This window comes from Saccopteryx bilineata, chromosome 2, assembly GCF_036850765.1.
Source record: "Saccopteryx bilineata isolate mSacBil1 chromosome 2, mSacBil1_pri_phased_curated, whole genome shotgun sequence".
Taxonomy (NCBI): Eukaryota; Metazoa; Chordata; class Mammalia; order Chiroptera; family Emballonuridae; genus Saccopteryx; species Saccopteryx bilineata.
Genome location: NC_089491.1, coordinates 353,653,184 through 353,679,250, shown reverse-complemented (window position 1 = coordinate 353,679,250; position 26,067 = coordinate 353,653,184). Strand labels below are relative to the sequence as shown.

General features: G+C 39.7%; 1 protein-coding gene and 1 pseudogene across 1 annotated transcript in view; both read left to right on the top strand.

Moving 5' to 3' along the window:
• ACACA (acetyl-CoA carboxylase alpha) overlaps positions 1–26,067 on the top strand; it is a 273,603-nt gene that overhangs the window by 121,330 nt on the left and 126,206 nt on the right. The window contains exons 26-33 of the mRNA XM_066262811.1: positions 1,992–2,105; positions 3,289–3,402; positions 4,518–4,607; positions 7,450–7,568; positions 19,198–19,221; positions 21,860–22,003; positions 22,775–22,871; positions 23,763–23,870. Of these exons, the coding sequence (XP_066118908.1) occupies positions 1,992–2,105; positions 3,289–3,402; positions 4,518–4,607; positions 7,450–7,568; positions 19,198–19,221; positions 21,860–22,003; positions 22,775–22,871; positions 23,763–23,870 (810 nt within the window). The remainder of the gene's footprint in view (positions 1–1,991; positions 2,106–3,288; positions 3,403–4,517; positions 4,608–7,449; positions 7,569–19,197; positions 19,222–21,859; positions 22,004–22,774; positions 22,872–23,762; positions 23,871–26,067) is intronic.
• On the top strand, positions 12,527–12,641 carry LOC136327809 (U4 spliceosomal RNA; annotated as a pseudogene).

Sequence of the window (26,067 nt, the reverse complement as noted above, 5' to 3'; positions counted from 1 at the left end):
GGAGACAGAGACAGACAACCGGGATCCACCTGGCAAGCCCCCTACAGGCAATGCTCTGCCCATCTGGAGCCACTGCTCTGTTGCTAGGAACCAAGCTATTTTAGCACCTGAGGGAAGGGTATTGGAGCCATCCTCAGAGTCCAGGACCAACTTGCTCTAACCATTTTAACCATGGCTGCAGGAGGGGAAGAGAGAAAGGAGAGGGCAGGTGGAGAAGCAGGTGGTTGCTTCTCCTGTGTGCCCTGACTAGGAATCGAACCCAGGACTTCCACACACCAGGCTGATGCACTACCACTGAGCCAACTAGCCAAGGCCCAGAGTTTATTCTTGTATTATTATTTATTAATTACCATACAGACAACTGTAAGCCTAACCTTTGCTCCACCCTGTATTCCCTTTAAATTCTATCTTGCTTGTTAGTTCTCAAGCATTTTGTCCCTCCTCTTTGTTTTATGCCTTAGGATAGGTCTGTGTTCTCTATTCTGTGACTATATGCTCAACCAGACCCTGGATTTATAGTCACTTATATAGCAACTTTTCTTCCCACTCAGATGTGTGAATTCGCTTCCTTAAATAAGTGAAAACAATATGATATGTACTTGCATTGTCTTAATAAATCCTATCATGTGTTTTACAACTCTGGACAGTTGGAGCAGACCTCTGGTTGGTGGATTGGGGAACCAGAAAGTATTTCCTGCTCTAAAATGTTTGAGAAGTCTTCTTCCCAGCACAATGATGCTGAGTACTTCAAAATTCTTTACCCTGTGATGTGGAAAGTAGTAGGGGTTGTAGAAAAAGTGTTGTGGGAAATGCATATCTGCTCCAAAAGCCAGAAGTCCCAAGCTTTTATTTATACAGATGTGGTCATGGACTATAAAGACCATCCCTGAGATGGGGTAGGTCTAAGTATGAAGTGGAGAGTCTTCAAGAAAATAGATGATAACTAAGAAACTTTTTGGGATCTGGTCATCTTTCATATCCTACAGATAGGAAGGGGAGAATAAAAATTCACTAAATATAAAGGCAATTATTTCAAAGTCCAAGTAGTGGAAACTAGAACCTAAACATGTATGTTTTATGTGGTGTGGTATTAAGAACTACTACTACAAATAGCTCTGTAAATTTCAAATGGGACAGACCTTTATAAAAACTGCATCTGCAGTTTTTCAGTTTAGATGAAAATTATGTGGATCAATTTAGGGAATAAAATGACATTCTATTAGAGGAGAAATATTTTTCTCACAAATTTTTCTTAACAATTTTTAATTTTTTAGGCAAGGGAAAACCTGGTACTGAATAAACTATGGATTGTATTGTAGGGGCTGCAATTTTTCTTACAATCCATCTAAGGATTCACCATGTTTAGATATCGTGGAATGATTCTTGGTATAGCAAGAAGATAAATGGTTTGGGGTATGGAATTGTCAGAATATGAGATGGTGTTTTTATTTAGTGTGTGTTTATAAATGAATAATTTGTTCTTGTGTTTTTGCTTTGCACCTCCTGGGATGCTGAACATTTGGTTTGTGGAATGAAAACCACCAGGAGTGGTTTCATTTGCTCTCCATTTTGCCTTCCCCCCCCCCAAAAGTGGGAGAGGGAATGGGAAACCTTTAGTCCCTCTATTATTTAAAACCTCTCAAAACATCATCTATTACTTCTTTCTCAGAATCCCTTAACCCTTTTTAATGGTCTCTGATGATTTCTTCATAAAGAAAAACAGTATAGTGTTGATTCATAAATACATTTGGAATGTTGAACCTGAATGAGAAATGTAGGCTTCTTCTCCTAGTAGCAGCGTCCCCTGGAATCATCTTCACCACATTGTTTGGAATTCAAAAGAAAACAAAACCCAGGAAGTTTGCAATTTTCTTTTTATTAATCCAGCTGTGTTTACTTTGTTTTTATTCCTTTTCCCTCATTTCAAAGTCCCAGCCACCCCAGTTTCTTTTAATGTGGATGTGCATGTTCTTTTTTACATAAACCATTAGGATCAATTGTGTGGCCGGGACCCTACTCTCACTGATGAGCTGCTGAATATCCTCACAGAGCTAACTCAACTCAGTAAGACCACCAATGCCAAAGTGGCTCTTCGTGCCCGCCAGGTAAGGCCATGTATTGTTTATCTTGAGGGAGGCATGATTTTCATAGATGAGGCCACAAGCTTTTACTCAACCACCTTACAGAGATGCAAATTTTTATGTCCCATCGTCCTCAGAACAAATGTTTTCATGTGGTATATGTTTTTTAAAGAGAAAGGAAAAGATGAACATTGAGTCTCTTTAAAATAGGAGCCCTTTCCCCACAGAAAATCCTGTTGTCAGTCCCCACCCTTCCTGCTAGCCCTGTGATGGTATATCAGGGTCGTGTGGAGAAAGGCAATAGATTCGGTATTTCTTCCCAAAGGGAGCTTCGAAGCAGGTGAAAACTTTTAAGTTTATAGGAAAAAAATCATGTGTGGAAAGCAGAAAGATAATGAAATGAATCTTAGGTGCTAGCAATCAGAACAAGCCTGGAGAAGTCCTGTTAGTTTCACCCTGTAGTCTTCATTTCCATTCCAAAAGGTTTCAGCAGGGAAGCCAAGAGTTGGCGCTCCCTTTGTGTTTCTGTGCATGGGCACTGACAAGGAAGCGGCATTTGAAGCTGTTCAGCGACCTTCTGCTTTCTCTACAATTGTATCCATGTCACTGAACTACTCAAAGTTATTGAACCTCTCAGTGACCTGCTGAGAGTATTCAGGTCCTACCGTGTCCCTCTTTGTTAGTCACACTGCTTTCACTCTCTCTGCCCTTCACCTGCATGGGTGTTACATCCTGACGCCTCTTCCTTGATACCAGTACCTGCGCTGTCAGAGCAGTTTTCCGTAGTCTTTCTTTCTGCTTCAGAGTTGCGAAAGGCTAGCTCTGCTGCGTCCACCTTCCCCACAGCTGCTCCCTGCCAGACCTGATTCCCAATTAACAGCTGGTCAGGCAGCAGGACCAGCAGCTTTGCAATGGTAAATCACATGCACTGATGGAACTTGATTGAAGCTGTTTTCTCTCCCTTCCCCCTATCCCCCATGGGAAATTGCCCACAACGCAAATCATGGTGAGAGTCAACTGACATGCAGTATTTGGCATTGGCTTTATGTTACAGGACCTAGAAGTTGTTTTACTTGGTCTCTGTTTTATCTTTGATGCCTGCACTTAGAGATTTATATTTATTGCCTTTGTATCAGAGCTGCCTATTAGGAGCCTAGAATAATCACTCCCTCAGGAACTTATGCCTCTTATTTTGCTCTCACTCTAGGTTCTTATTGCCTCCCATTTGCCATCATATGAGCTTCGCCATAACCAAGTAGAGTCTATCTTCCTATCAGCTATTGACATGTATGGACATCAGTTTTGCATTGAGAACCTGCAGGTATACTTGTAGCCCTTTTTTTCATCTCTGTACTCTTGTTCCCTTTATTCCTAAGCATAGTTTAATTAAGTAATCAATCAATCACTTTCTCTGTAGTGAAGTTATATACCTGGACTTTCTAAAATGATTTATACTTATGAATATTTTTTCATTAAAAATTCTGTTAGAATTGTGGTTTAGGCCTGACCTGTGGTGTTGCAGTAGATAAAGCATCAACCTGGAACGCTGAGGTCACCCGTTCGAAATCCTGGGCTTGCCTGGTAAAGGCATATTTGGGAGTTGATGCTTCCTGTTCCTCTACCTTTCTCTCTCTCTCTCTCTCTCTCTCTCTCTCCTTTCTCTTCCCCCATTTTCTCTCCCCCCTCTCTAAAAATGAATAAATAAAATCTTTAAAAAAAGAATTGCAGTTTAGCTTCAAAGTCATATAGGCCTGCCTTGATAGAAGTGTATGAGTGAAGTGTACGTCTTGTGCTTTAATTTTATTTTAATGCTTACTATTAGGCTTTATATAGAGACAATTTTATATAGGAGTATGGACTAATTTTACTAATTGTAAGGACCTTAACTGTTATTTTTTAAAACATTTTCTCAGGAATGAGTTTCTATTTGTCTACCTTAACATAAGGATAATATTGTTGTATCTAGCCAAGGGAACCTTCAGCCTTCCTGTTCAATTCTTTCTGGGGAACCTAGAGAGGAAATAAGGATGTTTTTGTTTATTTGGTTCATAATTGAAATAGAGGGTTTCAGTTGGGGTTCAAATCTATGGTTTACCATAAGTGGAGTACTGAGACAATATTTAAGAAATTGAGTACAGATGTATGTCAGAAAGAATAGTAGTCATAAACACTTATATTAGCATATAATTTATACACTGTTAATACATTCTGAGAATTATATATATTAACTCTTTGAATACTTGCAACAGCCTATGAACATAGATATTATCCCCATTTTGTAGCTTGAGGAAGCTGAGGTGCAGAGAAGGTAAGTTCATACATGAAGTTCAGACAAAATGCTCAGATTTCACCAAAATGCTTCAAATGCTAAATATTGTCCATCAGAATTGTTCTCTTTTGGATGTAATGGTTTAAATTTGTCTTTGTACTTTCTAGAAACTCATCTTGTCTGAAACATCCATTTTTGATGTCCTACCAAACTTCTTCTATCACAGCAACCAGGTAGTGAGAATGGCAGCCCTGGAGGTAAGTTTTCTTAGTAATGTAACATGACTTGACTTTTTTCTTGGTTTCTAGTTAATTTCTTCTGTTTATTTGGCTATCGTGTCAGTTTCTCTTTTTGTTTTGTTTTGGTTCATTTGGCTTTAAGATTGGTTCTTAAGAGTGGAGTGTTTTCCTCTGAAACTAGTGCTGAACTATTGTCTTTCTTTACCCAGTGTTTCATCTGAACTTTGAGCTCCAATTACAGGAAAACAGCAGCCAGCATTTTATAAATATCCCTACTTCCTAGGGATATTTGATTCTCTCATTTTATAATGAATTAGGAGAATTAGGATTCCCTATAACACAAGAAGTGAAAATATATGGCTGATCAGAGCATGTACATATTTGTGATTTAGGGTAAATAAAATGTTTTTTAGTTATATTCTGAATTCTCAAGCAACTCTTATGAAATATCTCATCATGAGAAAAAAAGTAATAACATTTAATGAATTGTGTTTTAGGTGCTTTATTTTTCTCATTCTTGAGAAAATGATGTTGAAAAAATAACACTCAAGCCCGACCAGGCAATGGTGCAGTGTATAAAGCGTCAGATTGGGACGTGGTGGACCCAGATTCGAAACCCCGAGGTCACTGGCTTGATTGTGGGGTCATAGACGTGATTCTGTGGTTGCTAGCTTGAGCCCAAAGGTCGCAAGGGGTCACTTGCTCTGCTGTAGCCCCCCCCCCCCCGCCCATGAAGGCATATATGAGAAAGCAATCAGTGAATAGCTAAGGTGCCGCAACAGAGAATTGATGCTTCTCATCTCTCTCCCTTCCTGTCTGTCCCTCTCTGTCCCTCTCTCTGTCTTTGTCAAAAAAAAAAAACCCGAAACAGCCAAGGTCCTTCCAATAGTAAAATTACCCCATATTCTTATATAAAATTGTCTCTACATAAGTTACTTCAGGAAGAAGAAAGTGAGACTGAGAGGTTAAGTGACTTATCTAAATTCACATAGATGATAAGTGGAAGAGTTTGTATTTGAATCGGAATCACAGACGTTTCTGTTTCCACTACAGTTTACTACCTCATTAAGCACAAAAATTCCAGGCCCTAAATACTGCTATAAAATTGCCAAGTGGATGCTGTTTTTTGAAGATGAGGAATGTTTTAGATGCTCTTATGTAATATGACATCACTACAGGCTGTTGCAGACTCCCTTGAGTTACTCTGTTTTTATTCCGTGGTTAGAGTATAATGTATCCTACTCAGTAAATACAAAGTATTAAAAATAGCTGAGTATTTTACAGTATTTTTATGTCATTTAATAAGAAGTTTCCTTCTGTATCTCACATGCTGATAGAATCCCATGTAGCATTTTATGTGCATGGCAAATTGTGAAGGGTGCAAGGTTAATCTGATGGTTTTTGCTAAGAGGTAGCCTGTTACTGTTCTTTTAACTCTTGAGTCAAGTAGTGTGTTTGAGATATATATCAAATTATGCCTTACTGCTTTTGCCTCATATTTGGGGGGTATAAATAATCTAAAATTGATTTAGGGCAACGGGAAAACCAAACAAAACAAAATTAAGGTCCAAGATAGTAAAAAGTTGAACTATACTACAATTCTTTTCTGTCTTCTATCTTCACTTATTGTGGGGCAGCTATGTTAGGCTTGCTCGTGGGTTTACCAGCTGCAAGCCCTTTGCCTGATTAGTGCGTGAGCACTTGACAGACACACGTGTGCATGGCCTATATAAGGCTATGAGTGCTTGCACTGGGGGTGGGGGAGTGGGGAGTGGGGAGTGGGGGGGCGGGTGGAAGGTGGTGTGTGGGGGGGAGGGTGGCGGTTAGAAGGTGGCGGGTGGGGGGTGGCGGTTGGGGTTGGAGGGTGGAGGGTGGCGGTTGGGGGTGGAGGGTGGCGGGTGGCGTGGATGGCAGATTGTGGTGTGTGTGTCTGCCACTGTGAGGGGCCGTTTTTTGCTGTTTGTTTTGCCTGAGAAGAGGTTTTCCCTGCCTGTTTGCTCATCCACTGTTGTGAGACTTTATTAAATGGTAACGGCCCAATGCTTTCTAGCTCCACAGTTTCTCTACCGTCTGCCAGAATCCAATGTGGACCTGCTCGGCCTCAGCCATGGGCATTACACTCCTCAAGTGGCCCAGAATCAGTACCTTTTCATTTTCTCACTGCTTGCTTTTTATCTTCTTTTGAAAAGATCATGAGTGCCTGACCAGGCCGTGGCGCAGTGGATAGAGCATCGGACTGGGACACAGAGGACCCAGGTTCAAAACCTCGAGGTCACCGGATTGGCATGGGCTCACCAGTTTGAGCACGGGGTCACTGGCTTGAGTGTGGGATCGTAGACATAACCTCATGGTCGCTGGCTTGAGCAAGGGGTCACTCGCTCTGCTGTAGCTCCCCCGTGCCCCCGTCAAGGCACATATGAGAAAGCAATCAATGAACAACTGAGGAATCGCAATGAAGAATTGATGCTTCTCATCTCTCTCCCTTCCTATTTGTCCCTCTGTCACACACACACAAAAAAATCATGAGTATTGAGTTAATAGTTGTGGTTCTATGTGCTCCCTTTTGCTAAAGAACAAACCTTCTCCTGAATTTAGGTTAGTATGAAAGGTTTATGGCACACCTAGAGGTGTCCAGCAGAGGCAGCCTAGGTTTTGTTTCCATTTATAGTCATGGGTGTAGTTTTAAGATCCCAGCTTCATTCATTAAAGCAAGGTATCGTTGTACAGAGCCTTGAGACTTTTGTCACCACAGCCCACTTTCTGCATCAGATACCCTTTTCAAGACTGTCTTTTTCATGGGCTAACTATCTCTTAGCTTCTGTTTTTAAAGGGTATTTACTGAGGATTACTTTCTAACCAGGTGTATGTTCGAAGGGCTTATATTGCCTATGAACTTAATAGTGTACAACACCGCCAGCTTAAGGACAACACCTGCGTGGTGGAATTCCAGTTCATGCTGCCCACATCTCATCCAAACAGGTGAGTTTGAGCTGGTACGTGCACCTGAGCCAGCTACCACTGCATCAGGGGGGTTAAGGGGGACTATTGTGTATGACAATTCCACGGTTTTTAAAGCTAGAAATGTGGAGTAGAAAGTGGACACATTTAAACCTTAAGAGAAGAGCCTCTTTAGCTCACTTTTTTTTTTCCTTAGACCTAGAGAGATAAAATATGGTCTAATTAAGATAAAAGTTTAGATTCATTTTTATTAGGTCACTGAGGATACATAGTTCCTTTTTTTTTTTTTAAGTTAGAATTTACTAGCATTTTACTTGCTGGAACTTTGCCAGAAAAATCACTTTTTTTTTTTAGCAGTTTAAGTGAACTCTTGGAATATAAAGATATCTTGTGTGGGATGCTTTTCTTTTTAATAGATTTGCTATGGGTTAAGGTTATACCTAAACCAATTTTCTTATCTCCCTAAAAAACACACCTGAATTTAGTAGTTGACACAGTTTTGAAATCACACTTCAGAAGCAAACTTAAATTCAAGTAAATTACTTAATTAAGCCTTGCTAATTCTACTATTCCTAAGCCCTAAGAAAACAAATAAAATGTACATGTGGAAATGTTTCAATGTTGCTTTGGTTTTAAAATGAAAATACTTTATCTTGTATACTCATTTGTTTTTAAACTATTCTGAGGCAGTGAAAACCTAAGAATTCACTCACTCATATGTTCATCCCCTTTTGTATTTTCATTCTTTTTAGTAATACCACAGGAAATAGAAATACCACAGCCAATCTTAAGCTGCCCTCTCCATTTCTTCTTTATAGCCTTTGGTCCCTCACTTTATATTACAAAGTACTGTGTCTTTGGGGATCCTTAGTTGTAGACACCAGAAATAGCTTTGTTCTGAATTGCCACTTCACCCAAAGCAGTAGAAACCCTTCCTAGAGACAAAGAAGTCTGTGCTGAGACTTTTGGCCACTGGATGCCACTGTTGATCCAGTGGAGGTCGGCAGATGAGCAGAGAGGTATCTCCAGGAAAAGTACTTCTCTTCTTTGTCTCTGAAGATCCTTTCACTTCTCTACCTCAGAAATACCTTATGGCTGGCAGGGAAAGCATATGTCCTTGATTTTGCAAGCATCTTTTCATACATTTTTGCCTCCGTGGATTTCAGAATCTCATTTTCTAGAAACGAATGGTCGTCCTTCAGTGAGCGGCGAAATACTCATGGCACACATGAGGTCAGCCCTCAGTCGTCTTTCTTTTCCCGCATCCCTTGAATAACTGTGGAGAGCTACAGGCTGTACTAATGCTCTTTGAAATTCTCAGGACATTCCCCTTTTCTTCCTGCTCTCTCCTCCCTCCTCCCGTTGGGCAGTGATTTGTAGTCAGTGCGGAGCTGCTTGTGATTTTTTTCTCTCCTCCCTGCTCCCCTTGTCTTTCTGAATTGCTCTCCCTGCCCTACTGTTTTATTTGTGGCCATGTGTCAAGTTTGGTGAGGGATAGTTGACTGGAAGATGAGAGACATGCTTCTTAACTGTTAAGAAATCTTACCTTTCTATCTCAAGGATATGAATCTTGATTATTTCTGATATGGTTTCAAAATTTGCATGCCTGTACCTCCTAACATCTGAGGTATGCACATCCTCCTGGGTAAAGACCAGACTTGGACAGACTGTAATTCTGTAGTCTCTTGAAAGTCTTCCTTGGGTGAGTGTTTATAAAATTGTACACTGCGGGATTATTACTATCATCTTTATTATTGGTGTAGATTTAAAGGTAAAGATAAGGGCAAATAAAGGAGGAAAGATAAAAACCAGAAAAATGTAAAAGATTACTTTAATGCTTTTTGACATCTAAAGTTCCTGTTAGTTTAGAAATATAAAATGCATGGTCTGATTCCATCATAGGATGATATATTCCATTTAAAGTCTAATTTATTCAGTCATTACAACTTGAGTCTTATTTTAGAAGGTTTTATATTTTTTAAATTGATTTTAGAGCAGCAGAGAGAGGCAGGGAGAGAGAGGAAAGAGAGTGAGTGAAGCATTTATTTGTTGTTCCACTTAGTTGGGCATTCTTTGGTCATTTTCCGAATGTGCGTTGATTGGGAATCGAACAAGTGTTTTTGTTGCAGTTTGGAATTGTGACCTTATTCTGACACCAGCTGGTATACTGCAATTCAACTGTGATACTAACCACATTGAGTTAGAGCAGATGCCACAAGTTAAGGGTTCAGTTCTCCATAAAAGTACTGCTACTTCAGATGGGGCCACAGGTTGGCTTCCCAGGCCACTACATTTTTGACCAACCGGCTTCAAATTTGGGGCCTCCCATGACCTGCTCAGATTTAACAGTTCACTAGAACAACTTGATAGAACACAGGAAAGCACTATACATACTTAGGATTACAAATTTTTTATAAAGGATACAGATCAGGACCAGCCAAATAAAGAGACATATAGGATAACGTCTGAATGGGTCCTGAACACAGAACTTTTCTGTTCTTTCTCAGTGGCATCAGGGTATGTCATGCTCCCATCATATCAGTGTGTTCACCAACCAAGACGTTCCATTGAGCTTCAGTGTGTTTATCAGGGTTTCATTACAACAGCATGATTGATTGAATCATAGGCCACATGATTAAACTCCATCTCCAATCTCTCTCCTTCCACAGAGGTCCAGCAGTCTCAAAGCCCCCAGCCTTCTAATCACATGGTTGGTCTTTCTAGTGAGCAGCCCTGTCCAGAGTTATTTCATCCCTCAACATAAATTCAGGTGTGATCCCAGGGGCTCATGAATAATGAAGATACTTCTATTACATGAGAAATTCCAAGGATTTAGTCTGTCTTAGGAACCAGGGACAAAGGCCGGTCAAAATCTTTATTATGTAGTAGGCCTGCTTTCCTTACCCAAGAATTCTAGGGTCTCTTAATTTTAGCTAGTTTTGAGCCAAGTTCTAAATTTTTTTCTTACTCCAGTACTGTTATTCTTTTCTATTCTTACTATTTTGAACAAGCAGGTAATAAACATGTTTTTTAATCTACAGAAATAAGTTACAAGAGACTACCTACCAGTGTCCATCCCAGTCTTGGTCCTGTAAGGCATGATTATGTCCACTAACCTCTAAGTTAATGATTCTCAGAATTATCTAGGAAGTGTTATAAAAATACACATATTGGGGTCCTGACTCCAAAGATTCTGATTGATTTTGAACGAGTCCAGGGACCGCTCTTTGAAAAAGCTCGGAAAACTGAGGAACAGCTACAATTGAGAATTGCTACTGCGATACCAGACCAGCACTGTCTGACAGAAATATCGTGGTCCCCTTTTTCCATGGTGGATACATTCTAAGCCCTAGTGGATGCCTGAAACCACGAATAGTACCAAATTGTCTATCTTTGGGATTTTTTATTTACTATTTTCAGACTTTGATTGACCGCAGGCATGGAAAGTGAAACTGCAGATAATGGGGGAACTGCTGTATAATGCAAGCCACATATGTAATTTAACATTTTCTATTGGCCACATTTAAAAGGAACAGATAAAATTACTTTAACAACATTTTGTTTAACCCATTATATTCCAGATACTATTGCAATATGTGATAAATTATTAATGAGATATCTCCTATTCATACTAAGTCTTTGAAATTTATAGTAAATTTTATACTTACAGCATGTCTTGATACAGATTTCAAGTCTTCCTAACCACATGGACAACTCAACACTAGACCATAAATTAATTAGTACTATTATACTAAGTCCTCTTTGTTTTATATTAATAGTAGTAACCCTTGGAGGGATTAACAAACCAAAACTTGTTATTTTACTTGTTCTTAGTAGTTACAGGAATTATCCATACCTGATATTATAGATACTCTGCTATGATATTTAATGCATGCTTTGAAAAATACTTAATATGTCCTGGCCGGATAGGTCAGTTGGTTAGAGCATTGTCCAGAAGCACAGAGGTTGCAGGTTCGATCCTCAGCCAGGGCACATACAGGAACAGGTCAGTGTTCTTGTCTCTCTCTCTCCTTTCCTCTCTCTCTAAAAAATCAATTTAAAAAATAAACATTTTTTAAAAATAATAAATTTAATGAAAATAGAGAATAAGCATATGAATACACATATTTTAATTATCAATGCAAAACAGGATTTTATAATATTTTTCCCAATTGCGATTAATAAGCCAAAAAAATCTTGAGGGAGAAAATAGATACATTCTTTAACCAATTTTTGTATTTTCTTCCTTGGCTTTTGGTCTTCACATTCCTAGCCAGATATTCATTTGAAGTAGACTGAATGTATCCCTCAAGTCCTTAAATGAGTGACTATCATTCTCAGGTGTATTATCAAAGAAAGACTATACAGTCTCCTGTTGTGTATGGGGTCAACTGGTAGAATTCCACTTCTGCAGTTTGTTTTTGACTAGTGATTTAGCCCTTAGGTTGGAATGAAACATGGCTTTCTGTCTGCAAACTGACAACAGCAGAGGATTTTTTCACGACAATGTCTTTGACATTTTTTGGGTTGAACACCAGTGACCCATTAGGACACATTTTGATTTTTGGGGAAGTAGGGAGAACACAAGTAATTTTCATTGCAAATAGTGGAGCAGCCTTTAAGAAGGGAGAAGACATCCCCATCCTTTTTTTTTCTTAGAACACTTGGGTAGTTAGTAGCCAACATGTTACCTTTTTATTTTATTTTTTATATTCATTATAGGTCTTTGTAGTGCTTGAAATTTTTAAATACTTTAATTTTTAAAATTTATTTTACTGTGGAAAGAACACTTAACATGAGATCTACCCTTTTATAATTTTAAGTGTACAATATTGACTTTAGGTACAATGTTATACAATAGATATCTACCACTTACTCATTTTGCTTGACTGAAACTTTTGCTTGACATTTACTTACTCTGTGTGTCAGTATAATTTGTGTTTTTTTTTCCAATAGTGCTCTCAATATTTCAAATCTCAAGCTTTGCACAGTGGCAGTATCGTAGCCAATGAGGTTTATCAAAGGCATGCTTATTGCTAATTGAAAACTATTTATAATCTCAGTGACTTTCTGCATCTTCCTTTTTGCTAGGTAGGCTTCTGTCAAGGTATGTTATCTTCTTGATCTTCTACCCAGGACTTCCAAGTATTTTTTCTGGGAACTGTAATTGTAATTTGTTTGGCATTCCCAGGTCTTATTCATCAGAGGATCCAGTTATTAGAGCTTCATTCAGGGAAGCTTCTGGTGTAAATATACCCCTTTCTTCATAAATTTCCTTCACTTGAATAGCAGCAGCTGTAGAGATTTTTCTGACTTAAGCATAATAGGAAACCTATACACATGTGACATGTATGTGTGTGTGTATGTTTATCTTCTTAGCATTTAAAGGCTATGTCCTACTGTATGTGAATTTTTTGAGGGGAGGCGATTTTTTTTTAAGGTGACTTGAAACAAGTTAGCAAATGGTTTTTAAAGCAGAAGTGAATGAGTTCCTCCAGCCATTTTCTTGGTGCAGTAATAATCAGGACGGCTGTTCTGCACTAAAAGAACGTTTTATCATTACCCACTCTTTTCAGGACTTGATTCCCTTGTCTAAGATTCCATCAGCCCAGCTCTTTAGCGAGTTCCACTAGTATTTTACATGGATTAATCCTGGAGCTCAGACTATATCATTAAGCATTCCTTTTTCTCTTTCTTCTCCAGTTAGGCTCTGAGTTTAGAGCAGGTGTCCCCAAACTACAGCTCCCTGAGGCCATTTATCCGGCCCCCTGTCGCACTTCCAAAGGGGCACCTCTTTCATTGGTGGTCAGTGAGAGGAGCACTGTATGTGGTGGCCCTCCAACAGTCTGAGGGACAGTGAACTGGCCCCCTGTGTAAAAAGTTTGGGGACCCCTGGTTTAGAGCCTGAGGGGTGTGTGTGTGTGTGTGTGTGTATGTGTGTTTGTCTTCCTATTCTGGAACCCTAGTTTATCACTCACTGGTACTAGTGACAGAAAAGCTTGTTACACTAAAGCATCATCCTGAACATCTTTATTTTTGCCAGTTCATCAAATCATTTGACATTCAGGGTTTCACTTAGCTTTGGGCATATTAAGTTATTGAGAATAACCTGGAAATAGGTAAGTTGTTTAGTCAGCCTATATATTTGATCTTCTAAAATATAGCTATATTCATATGAATATATGTAAAGTGCATTATTCCATAAACTCTGGATATACATATGGCTGTATATATTATGACAGTCTGGGAGTTTAAAATTTAAAACTCCAAATGATTTTCATGAGTAATACACATTAACATAGTTCATTAAAAAAACTTTGTGATTCAAATAAGAAGCATCAGATTGATGCAGGAGATGAAGTGTATTTTGTATGTTTCTATACACATGTAATGGGTGAGGAGCTATTGGTGTTTATTTCCACCTATTTCTTAGATGGAAATCATGCTTTAATAAGTCGATTTGTATTGTACCTTCTTTGCTGTTTGCTCCTTGTCAGTTTGGCCTTCTTTGTTATAATGTTTTAATTCAAGTACTTTCCTTTCTTCATGTCTTATACCCAGAAGAGGTTGGCTGTGTTCTCCCCTGATAGCACATGTTTAAGACATGACTGAGTTTAGGTTGCTTGGCACTTTCAGTGTTTATCTGTCAGTGGGTGGCCTCTGGACCTTCTTTTTATGAAAAAGGTTGTGAGAAAGTTTGGGAATCAGAAGCCTTCCATGTGACTAATCAGCAGCCTGCTGCCATTTTTAAGAATTCTGATAATCTTTGACACCAGAGGTTAGGTCCTTTTTTGGATCATACTGAGACACTCAAAAGTCACCCAACTTGTAGCATTTTTAGCAGCAGGAGCACTTGGTTGTAGTTAGCAGGCCAGAAAGAGCTATAAATAAATAAAATCCTACAGTGCTTGCTTTCTTTTTTTTTTTTTTTTTTTTTTTTTTTTTTTTTTTTTAAATATTTTTATTTATTTATTCATTTTAGAGAGGAGAGGGAGAGACAGAGAGAGAGAGAGAGAGAGAGACAGAGAGAGAGAGAGGAGAGACAGAGAGAGAGAAGGGGGAGGAGCAGGAAGCATCAACCCCCATATGTGCCTTGACCAGGCAAGCCCAGGGTTTCAAACTGGCGACCTCAGCATTTCCAGGTCGACACTTTATCCACTGTGCCACCACAGGTCAGGCAGTGCTTGCTTTCTTCATTCAGGGTGGTCTACTGATAAGATGCAAGCATCTGGGAGAAGAGAAGATTCTCAGCAGGTTTAAGTGCGTACTAAAGTGGTTTCCTGTATCCATGGCTCAGCTGCGAGTCTCTGCTGTGTTATTTTGGCACTCTAGACTTGTAAGCTTGGAGAGTCGAGTTTAAAACTCTCAATATATCATTAGAATAGCCCAAGGTCTCTTCTTGTCAAGGAAGACTAGCTGATTCCAGGGGGAAGGAAAAGCAGCATCCAGGGCACCTGTAAATCCCTGTAGTTTTGTGCTGTGGGTTTGTAGCTAATTATACAGCAGGCAACAGAAATATGCTATAGCTCTGTTGGCATACTTGTTTCAGAAAGAGCAAAACCTTCCAGCAGAGCAAAGAAGTGGCTTTGAAGGGGCTGCAAATGAATGAATCAGTGATCATTTTATTGTAAACTAAAGCTCTGCAGTGGAATCAGGGCATCTGAACTGCAAGGAGATGGTGGTTGTGGTGGCGGGGACTGGGGAAGATAGTGGTGGTTCTTGTGTGTTTTGCAGCTCTTGATTTGGATTCTCCTGCAGAAATACAGTCACTCAAGGAGACTTCCACTGGTCACAGCCAGTCAAATTGTTCTTTCTCCTAGAGTACTGCTGTTAGTGACTGCTAGTAGGTTATTCAGCCGACCTCTTCTGATTCTGCTTTGCTGCCTGATTTCAAAAGGTTTACCCTATCTGGCTCTCAGTCACAGCTTGATGTAACCACTGCTTGTTTGCATGCATCCCCATCATTTTCATACAGGGTCTTTTTTTCCCCTTTAAGTGAGAAGGCAAAAGAATCGGGAGCATTTTTATATGATAAAAGATTTATGTAGGGCCAGCAAGAATCAAGCAAAATGAAATTCAGCTGGAAGGGATGGTAAAAGGCTCAGAGAACTTGTGACTGCCAGAGAAGTCACTGTTCCTTAAATAAAGAGGGTTCAGCTAGCAGGCAGCTACTCTGACTTTGCATTCATATTGCAGCAGGCTCTCCAACCATCCCAGGCAGACAGATCAATAAAATCAGAGGTGACTTAATGCCAAGAACTTCAGAATTCAAAGGATTTCTCTTGTCCTTCTTTAAATTTATTCTATATTGATGTGGAATGCTAGCCTCAGAAATTGAGACGAGAAATTGCCGGGTTTAGATTCTGGTTTATGACACTATATTGAACGATACCCTTGGAAAACATCCCCTTTGGTTTCTCAGTTATTGCATCTGCAAAATGGAGCTGTTCTACTGGAAGGAAAATGATTCCAGTATTTATCAAGGCATTGTGAATGAAGGTTCATCATAAGCCTTTTGAGTAGCCTAAACAGCAAATGTCTTACAAAAAGTGAACTTATTTCCCATGTATTTGAAAATGCACTTGATTGCCTTATCAGTTTGAGCAGTTGGATTTTTGCATGATGTGTGTGCAGTGGAATGTGGTAGATTTTATTTTGTTTTTAGCTACATAAATGACATATTTGACTCATATACATTCTTTTCCTTGATTGTTTATTTTTGTGCAGACCATGCAATGTAGCTTTCTAGTGTATCACAGTAGTGTGCAGTATGCCACATTGGTCATATTCTTAAATTGATCCAGTAGCCCCTGTATAGAGTAACAAAATATATAAATGATTGTTATGGACATGGCTAAGTATTTACCTAGTAATAGAGAATTTATCCTTCTGTCCTCCAGCCCCACAGATTCTTACTGTACCAGAAAGGAAAAGCTGCCTCTAAATTTACCTCTTACATAATTGATTTGGTGCCATTCCTTTAAAAACTGGAGATGTTGGGAGTTTTTGTTCATACCCCATACTGTGTAGATGGTGCACAATTTCTATAACAAAGCAGCAGGGGGCTCCCTACGAGAGCTGGAGAATTGATGATGGAGAATGGCTAGCTTTTTGTTGGTGGCATTCTTTTTAATTCAGGCCCTTTTCTGCTGAACACTTGCTCCTCATCCTGTGAAGACTCCCTAAGGGATCAGAGTGTAGCTACAAAAGCAGCGCTACCATTTTATTAGTTTAAGAAATTGGTTAACAGTTGAGAGAGATTATACTGGTTTCTAAATTCCAGAATCCTGGATAAATGGAGCCTGAGATTGCTTTGGTTGTGGGGTTCTTCTCTCTGAATAGAGTGAGGTTCATGGAAAGGGAGAATCTTTTATATCTTAAAAGGAAGACTTTCCTATATGTTCCTAGTTTTCTTAGTTTCAGCTCCCTCTGCTCTAGAACCCATACATATTTATTGTTGTTGATGAGGGCCCAGTGCATTATAACTAAGGCTCTCTTATAAAATGAAACCTGTTCCCCTGAGAGGCTCAAAAATCCAAACAGTAAAGGGGCAGGTTTTTTAAGTCGGAGCTTGCTCTTGCTGCCTTATGAATTCACTCTTGTGATACAGGTTTGATGCAGAGAGCATTGCTACTAACAAATCACATGAGGTGTACAGTTTGTGTGCAGTGATATGTCACAGCTTTTTATTTATACAGCAAGCTCAGTCTATTCTGCTCCTTTCACTGCCATGGAAAGTGCATCATTTTCCTCCTTCTCTCCTCCTTCCCACATATCATCAGCACCACCCACTATGTTCTGCCCATTAAGTCCTCTGTGTGCCAGAAAACCCCAACAATGATTAAATGCTGATATAAGGGTGTTAGAAGGTTAAGATGTCAACCAATCAACCTCCTTACAATACTCCTAAATTGTGGGTGGTAGGTATAACTTTGCCCTTTTAACATAGGAAAGAGGGGGTTTTATTTGTTTTGTTTTTTTTTCAGCTAAGGAAATGACTGATATCATATTAAGAAACAAAAATTATTGGTGGCAATTATCAAAGAGAATGCAGGAGACTTGCTTTGCAGTTTCCATAATTACCCTAATCTTTCTATTATGATTTTGGCACATTCTTTATTGAGAAAATCTAGAGCTAGCCAAATTTAGGTAAGGTTTTATTTATGACAGGCTGAGAGTTTTTAAGCTTACAGCAAAATTAAAAAAAAAAATTTTACCAAGAGAGACAGACAGGGAGGGAGAGAGATGAGAAGAATCAGCTCATAGTTGTTACACCTTAGTTGTTTATTGATTGCTTCTCATATGTGTCTTGACTGGGTGACCCAGCTGAGCCAGTGATCTTGGACTTCAAGCCAGTGACTTTTGACCTCAAGTCATGAATGAGGTCATATCTGTGATCCCACACTTAAGCCAGTGACCGCGTGCTCAAGTGGTGAGCCCATGCTGAAGCCAAATAAGCCCACGCTCAAGCTGGTGACCTGGGTCCTCGTGTCCCAGATCGACACTCTATCCACTGCACCACTGCCTGGTCAGGTAGCTTACAGCAATTTTTAAAAGTCATTATTACCCTAAACTCATTTAATTTAAAAAGTGTTAATTAATTTTTACATATTTACCACTCTAGTCATGGACTCACTTACTGCCACCATGACTGTCCCACCCAGATCTATAGAGAGAGGAGCATGGTGCAGCAAACTTAGAAAGACTGCTTGCGAACCCACTTGTTTCTTTTCTTTGGAGGAGAGTTTGAAGGTTCATCTCATATTCTACCAAAGCAATTGAGGTGGGTGGGGCTATAGAATCAACTTCTCTGGACCTCCTTATTACATTTTTAGTAAAATAGGAACAAGAAAGAAGCTTCCCTAAGAATCTTGTCAAGAATTATATTTCATGCTGGCCCTGGCCAGTTGGCTCAGCGGTAGAGCGTCGGCCTGGCGTGTGGGGAACCCGGGTTCGATTCCCAGCCAGGGCACATAGGAGAAGCGCCTATTTGCTTCTCCACCCCCCCCCCCTTCCTCTCTGTCTCTCTCTTTCCCTCCCGCAGCCAAGGCTCCATTGGAGCAAAGATGGCCCGGTCACTGGGGATGGCTCCTTGGCCTCTGCCCCAGGCGCTAGAGTGGCTCTGGTCGGGGCAAGAGCTACGCCCCGGAGGGGCAGAGCATCGCCCCCTGGTAGGCAGAGCATTGCCCCTGGTGGGCGTACCGGGTGGATCCCAGTTGGGCGCATGCGGGAATCTGTCTGACTGTCTCTCCCCGTTTCCAGCTTCAGAAAAATACGAAAAAAAAAAAAAAAGAATTATATTTCATGCTGAAGTGTAATAATCCATATCAGATAGCTTAATTAATTTTCATGAATCTGTGTTTTATCACTACTCTGCATTATTTTTTTTTTATAATGAGCTATAAAAAAAATCCATGGTAAATATATTTTGACCCTTTCCATCAACAGCTGCTGTGGTGAGGTAGGTCAGGAGGCATGCCTCTTGGAGGCACCCTGGAGGTGGAAGGGTAATGAGCACTTAATTATGTCTGCCGAATGCCAGAGCTGCCAAATTGGAGCTCCTCATGACTGGTCTGTATCTGCTCTGACAATTCTTTTATTATGGCTTTTACTAATCTATCAGTAACTAACTGTGGTTGTTTGATTGCAGAGGGAACATCCCCACGTTAAACAGGTACCGTATGTTTAGTATTTTACTTTCCAATTAAAAGCAACTATTTTGTAACTTACAATAGTGAACTCAGGGAAAAAATAGCGTTACATTGGACAAGCTAATATGTTATCTTCGGCTAGGGAGTCAGTCCTGAGCTCCCCTTTGGATGTACTAAGTTATTCTCTAGTATTTGAACAACATGTCTTCAGCTTTTCTCCAGCTGTTCAAAAAGCAATGCTTGAAAAGCCTAAGTATGAACAGCCCCTATCTGGCTGTATGTGATGTAGGAGAGTTGTCTGTCTGCCTGAAGTTCAGTTTTGCTATAAACAACTTTTTTTTTTTTTTTTTTTTTTTTTTTTTGCTAATGTCTAGTTTGGGGCTTTCAGAGGAGAACCCCTTAAGGTTACTCCTATCCTTGCAAATTGTTTCTAATTTTTTTCAATTCTGAGTTTCTCATATTTGCTTCTCCTTTTAGAGGAATGCAAAGGCAGAAATAGCTGATCTCATGTTTTATTTTGTTAGTTATTTTTCTAAAGTGTTAAAGTGTTATAATGATATATGAAAGTCAAGTGTTATTTCAGATCTATAATAAGATTCATGTTCAAAAAGTATATTTTAAGTTTTGACTTGTATAGCCCTGAGAAGAGGTTTCCAGGCCAATATAACACAAGTGATACTTGCTTCTGAGCCAAGCAAGGTAACGCAATGCAAGTTTGAGAGGAAAGCAGTTTTGATTGGTACTGAATCCGCAAAATGCTAAAGCAATAATAAGTTGCTGGCAAGCTCTTTGTACATGATCAATTATACATTGAAATATTTATAGGCTTATGTTTAATTTTCCCCTCTCCCTTTAAATATTAAGTAATCAAAATGCACTATAGCTTTTAGAGTCCAATTTGGATGGGGAGAGGAAAGGGAGTGCCTTTGTTTGGCCTCTTGCCTATCCTTGGAGAGTGGGCTTGGTTCATTCCTTCCTGCCTTTAGCTGCCCTGGCCCATGGACACAATACTGGGGGAAACTGAACAGTGGATATTTCCCATGGGGTTCAGTTGTAAAAACGATATTTAACCTCATGCTTGCCACAAGCACAGCCTTTTAGCTTATTCAAAGGGAGTTCCCTTTTAAGTGTTACCTGGAACCATATTATCTTTCCTGTCTAATACCAGGCAGGAAGAAAAGATATAATGCCTCACAAACTTGCTCCTTTAGTAAATATATTTGGTGATCCTAGAAAAGAGGATGATAGCATTTTATACAACCGATTCCCATCTTCTAGTGAGCACCATGTGTGAGACTTGCTTGCTCTGTGTTTTGTTTATTTCATTCATGGTATCAATGGTTTCCTCTCCCACTCTGCCTTTCTATTCCCCAGTACTGTCAAAAGATTAAGTACCTTCTTCATAGTCATCATTTGCCAAAAGAATACTAACTTGGAGTGTCAGTCTCTATAGTGTGTGTGAGCAGCATTTCCATCTTATGAAAAAATTTCATTGCTTTTCATAATTACAGTTTGCAGTAGAGTACAGTATGTGCCCAGATCTCAAGTCCACATTGCTGGCTCTCTTCTCCCTGCAACACTGCAGGTGGTACACTTAAGGAGATTATGGAGCAACTCCCCAAAGTTCAGGTGCCATTGCTTTACTCTGAACTTGCTTCCAACCAGCAAGCCGGTAACATGTCTGGCAAGTCCTAAAGGCATCCTTCAGCTTGGTCCTTCCTAACAGGCTGCCCTGATTGACTGGGCATTCAGAAACACTTTATTGTATTATTTATCAGTACATACTGCTGAGGTGTCAAGAAATATACGAATTCATTATGTCTTTAGATTGAACAAATCAGTTCAGTTCTCTTCTAGCATCTCCATTTAGCTCCTGTTTGTCATGCTTACACATACTGTGAGACCCATGCTCTGCCCTTCCGTATCCTGCTGAGATTTATTAAGGGCTTTGGTGAAGGTATGTTTACTTTGGTATAGAAGCATTTAAATGTAAAATGGAAATTTTGCAATTTGGGGTTGAAAATGTCTCTCAGAAAGGGAGGAGCTATAATCCTTCTAACTGCTATTTCTATCAGCCAATTAGAGAAAAAGGTACCTCATAAGTTCCTTTTATAGACTGTGACTTGCTTCTGTATGGTAAATAATGTTTTTTATGATGATTTTGTAATCCATTTCAAATTACATGCATATATCTATCTGTGAATACTTAATCTATTACTGTTCCTAGAGAAAAATTTCTTAAGTGTTGCCTAGTTACAATTTACTTAGCTTGCTTACTTCCTGTTAAAATGGGGAATGTTGTAGGGAAGGGGAAGATGCAGGATGTTTTTTAACCCCTATGTACTATTTATTCATTACACATGCCATAATGTCATAGTATTAAACTGCCATGAAATCCCTGATGGTCCTTAGATTTTTATTTGGAGAAATTGTGGTTTGTTAAACATATAGTTTGTATGTGTGTATGTAAGGAGGGATTCAAATGAAAGGATTAATGTGAATATAGCAAGATAGCCTTATCCATAGGGGGTAAAAACCAAAACTGCTCTGCAACCTGACCCTATTTCAGTGTTTTCTCCTAGCTCCTTTTCCCTATTGTTACTCTCCCAGTCCTTGCTCCTCCCCTCCTTGTCTAATGCAGTTGATTGAATTACCATTTAGAATGTCCTTCTCCTCCAACCTCAACCACTATGGCATGACTCACGTAGCTAGTGTCAGTGATGTGCTATTGGACAACTCATTCACTCCACCATGTCAGCGGATGGGCGGAATGGTCTCCTTTCGGACTTTTGAAGATTTTGTCAGGTAAGACACTGTGGAACTGTGTCTATTCAAGGGGAGCGATGCGCATCTGTGTTTTGAGGTTTCAGATTTCTGCCAAATGAATAAAGATCCCCAGAAGAGCCATGAGCCAGCTAAGGAGATGTAGCCCTTGCTGTATATGCCCTCAGAGAGGGATACGTCCTTCCATTTCTGCTTCTCATTCAACTCTACAAGCCCCTACTTGTTATATGAGCCTGGTTGGAAAAAAGAAACAAAAAACGTCTTTTTCTTAGGAGCTACAGAGGAAGCTGTCTGCTCTGTGACGAGTGAAATGTCAGGAGAAATTAAACACAACACTAGAGTGAGCCCCACCAGAGACGATACATCTTTTGATTAAATGCATTCAGCATCTATCTCTTGATGTATACTGATGCATTACCCTAGGGAGGGGTAATTACGTTGGTCTGTCACTGCTCCAGTCCCAGGCACTTTCTGTTGCTTTAAGACTGATGATAACAGCAGTGCTCATATCTTACATATGGAGGGGGGAGCTCTAGATCGTTCTTTTTTAGAAGAAAAAATATATATGGCTTATTAAAGTTGAAACAATCTATTCTCCTAATTTCTACCACTTGGTGAAATTTGGCATCTCACCTCTAGCCACTGGTGATTCTATTCCATTGACTAGTAAGCACAGGGTAAGAAAGATTATTCTTTTAGACTAAACTGGCAATGGCAGTGTTAGTGTTCTGCCACTTAGGTTTTCTGCTACTTGGATTTTCATGTTGGGTGTTTCTCTCCGGCATTTTTTAGGATCTTTGATGAAGTAATGGGCTGCTTCTGTGATTCCCCACCCCAAAGCCCTACATTCCCTGAGGCAGGTCACACGTCTCTATACGATGAAGACAAGGTACACTATCTCCTTTGGGAGACTGCTTTGCTCCTTCAGATACATGACTTGTACTTGTATATACTATCTTTCTGACTTTAGAACATTTTAGGGAAGCATTCATCTTTTTATACTATTTAATATTCATTTTCTATGTCTCATCAAAATATTTTTGGAAACTGGTAGAATACACATTTTAATCTAAAAAAAGAAAGAAGTATTAATCCTGGAATCCACAGTGTAGAATAGGTTCAACTATATCCAATTATAGCAGCCTCTGGGTCTCTGAACATTGTTTCAAAGGCTTCAGCTTTGGTTGCTTCAGTTTGTACATAGTGAGGGCTTGCATATTTGCACAGTGGTGCTATTGCAGTCTTGAGGGAATGGTAGACTTTAGATAGAAAAATACACATTTTGTTTAAAATGTTTATTAAATCCCTTTTTTTCATTTCTCAGTAAAAATATTGTTTTTTCCCCTACCAGGATATATTTTTGTGGTTTAACACTTAAACGGTATGATAAATTGTTAGTAAATATGATATATTATGGGGAATATGTTCAGATGGCTTCTTTCCTTCACGTTTCTTCACATTCTTTGAAGAGACATGACACTTGGTTTCATTCCCATTTTATTGGTGAAGAAGTTGAGACATAGTGGTCTTCAAGTTCATGCCAAGTTAAGATTTGGGGCCACCTCTAGCTAATGCCTTTGCTGCCTTTTAATAATTGGTTGTTTTACTTTATTTAATCTCCGTTGTGGATGTTGGGTAGTGGTTTCAATTTGGTTATTTGTACTAGTGGGTAAATCAAAATGTCCTGTGGGGTGTATCTCTTTTTCAGGTATTATAACCTTTCTCTGCCTCTGTATTAGCCAGCCTCCTAATTTCTTTGCCCCGTGTTCTTGGGTTACAGGTCCCCAGGGATGAACCAATTCACATTCTGAATGTGGCTATCAAGACTGACTGTGATATTGAGGATGACAGCCTAGCAGCAATGTTCAGAGAATTTACCCAGGAAAATGTAAGCCTTCAGGTGGAAACCAGTGATGGCTCCTTTCCTGCTGGCTGCATATTATACCCATCTTTTTATCAGTTGCTACTTTAAGGCCTATCACTGATGATGGCTGTGTCCTTTACATGGTTCTGCCTGTAGGAGTAAAATTCCGAAGTGATTAAATAGTATATAATGAATATCTTTTTATGTCAAGAAATATAGATCTCAAATATTTAAAATGTTTTTTTAAACTTTTTTATTTAAAATGTTTTAAGGAAGCAAAGTGTGCTCCTAAATCTTTTCCCAGAGCCTCAATCATTTCCCTTCACATCTTCTGACTCCTCCATCCACTCCACCTCCCCCCAAAACAGAGCAAAAGCCCGAGTAAGCAGACCCTTTACCCCAGTCATTCAGAAATCACTGGCGTCCTCTTTGTCCTTGCCATTGCATGATGCTGCTCCTCTAACACAATCTAAACACATTCATTTTTAGCTGGTCAGTCACTGAAGTCTGTTTTTCTTTGCAGTGTCTCTTTCCCTCCCTCCCTGTCTTTCTTTTCAGTTTTTTTAAATCCCACTACTGTTTCTCTAGTTTAAATTTTTACTCACCTCATACCTGAGATGCTACACAGGTTTACTTGTGATCGACTTGTCGTCCTTCACTCGCCCCTTCCAGATAGTTTCCATTCTGCTCACCACCACAAAATTAAAAGTCCAAAATGCCCTTTACCAGGCTATTCTCCCACTCAGCAGTGATTCTGTTATTTTCAGGATGCCTCCTTAATTTGATATTTAACATCAATTTGTTGACATAGGCTAACAATCTAGCCTTCACTATTCCATGAAAATACCTAAGTCTTTGTGTCTCATCTCTTCTACTGCCCCTTGCCCAGTGTTTTTCTCTCTCTCTTTAATTCCTGCTTATTTTAAAGACTGTTTCAAGTTTCACCTCTTCTATGAGTACTTCTCTAGTAACTCTAATTAAAATGTATTTTTCGCCTGACCGGATGGTGGCGCAGTGGATAGAGCATTGGAATGGGATGTGGAGGAACCAGGTTTGAGACCCCCGAGGTCGCCAGCTTGAGCACAGGTTCATCTGGTTTGAGCAAAGCTCACCAGCTTGGACACAAGATCGCTGGCTTGAGCAAGAGGTTACTCAGTCTGCTGAAGGCCCATGGTCAAGGCACATATGAGAAAGCAGTCAATGAACAACTAAGGTGTCGCAACAAAAAACTAATGATTGATGCTTCTCATCTCTCTCTGTTCCTCTCTGTCTGTCCCTATCTATCCCTCTCTCTGACTCACTCTCTATCTCTGTAAAAAAAAAACACAAAAAAATGTATTTTTCTCCCTTGAATTAAAAAAAAATTTATAGTGTTTACATGGATTCAAGTGTCCCACTGAATATAACTCCCTCACCCCCCACCCCTGTGTCCCTTTTTATACCCCTTTTGTCCTCCTCCCCCTAACTCTCTCCCCCTTTCCCTCTAGGATTTACTGTCCTGTTCTCTATATCACTGTGTCCCTTGAATTTTTAATTGGTCAACATACATTTATTACCAATAATAATTTTTTTTTATTTATAAATAGCTTCTATACAAAATTTTTTTATTTGCACCTTATCATAATCCCATGGGGTTAGATTAGTTAGGAATTATTCCAGTTGTGCACGTGGGAAAATGTTCAAGCTTAGAGATATTAATTAAGGCCCCTTCATCACCAGCTGGTAGATGATAAACAAACATTAGCATTGAAGGCTTTGATTCCACCTCTAGGGGGCACAGATCTAGGTGCTTTAGTAAATATACATTTTTAGCCCTGAAAATACTTATAATCTAGCTGAGGGGCTGGTTAGTCATGCTTAAAATGATGGTCTGCGTATGGTTTTTCATTGCAAAAAAAGCGGGGGAGGGCCCTCTTTGATTTCTCTTAATCACAAGACTCGTGTTTTCTTTGAATGGGGAGCACCTATCTATAGCACTTTTTTTTTTCTTTTTTTCTTTTTTCTGAAGCTGGAAATGGGGAGAGACAGTCAGACAGACTCCCGCATGCGCCTGACCGGGATCCACCCAGCACGCCCACCAGGGGCGATGCTCTGCCCCTCCGGGGCGTCGCTCTGCCGCTACCAGAGCCACTCTAGCGCCTGGGGCAGAGGCCAAGGAGCCATCCCCAGCGCCCGGGCCATCTTTGCTCCAGTGAAGCCTTGGCTGCGGGAGGGGAAGAGA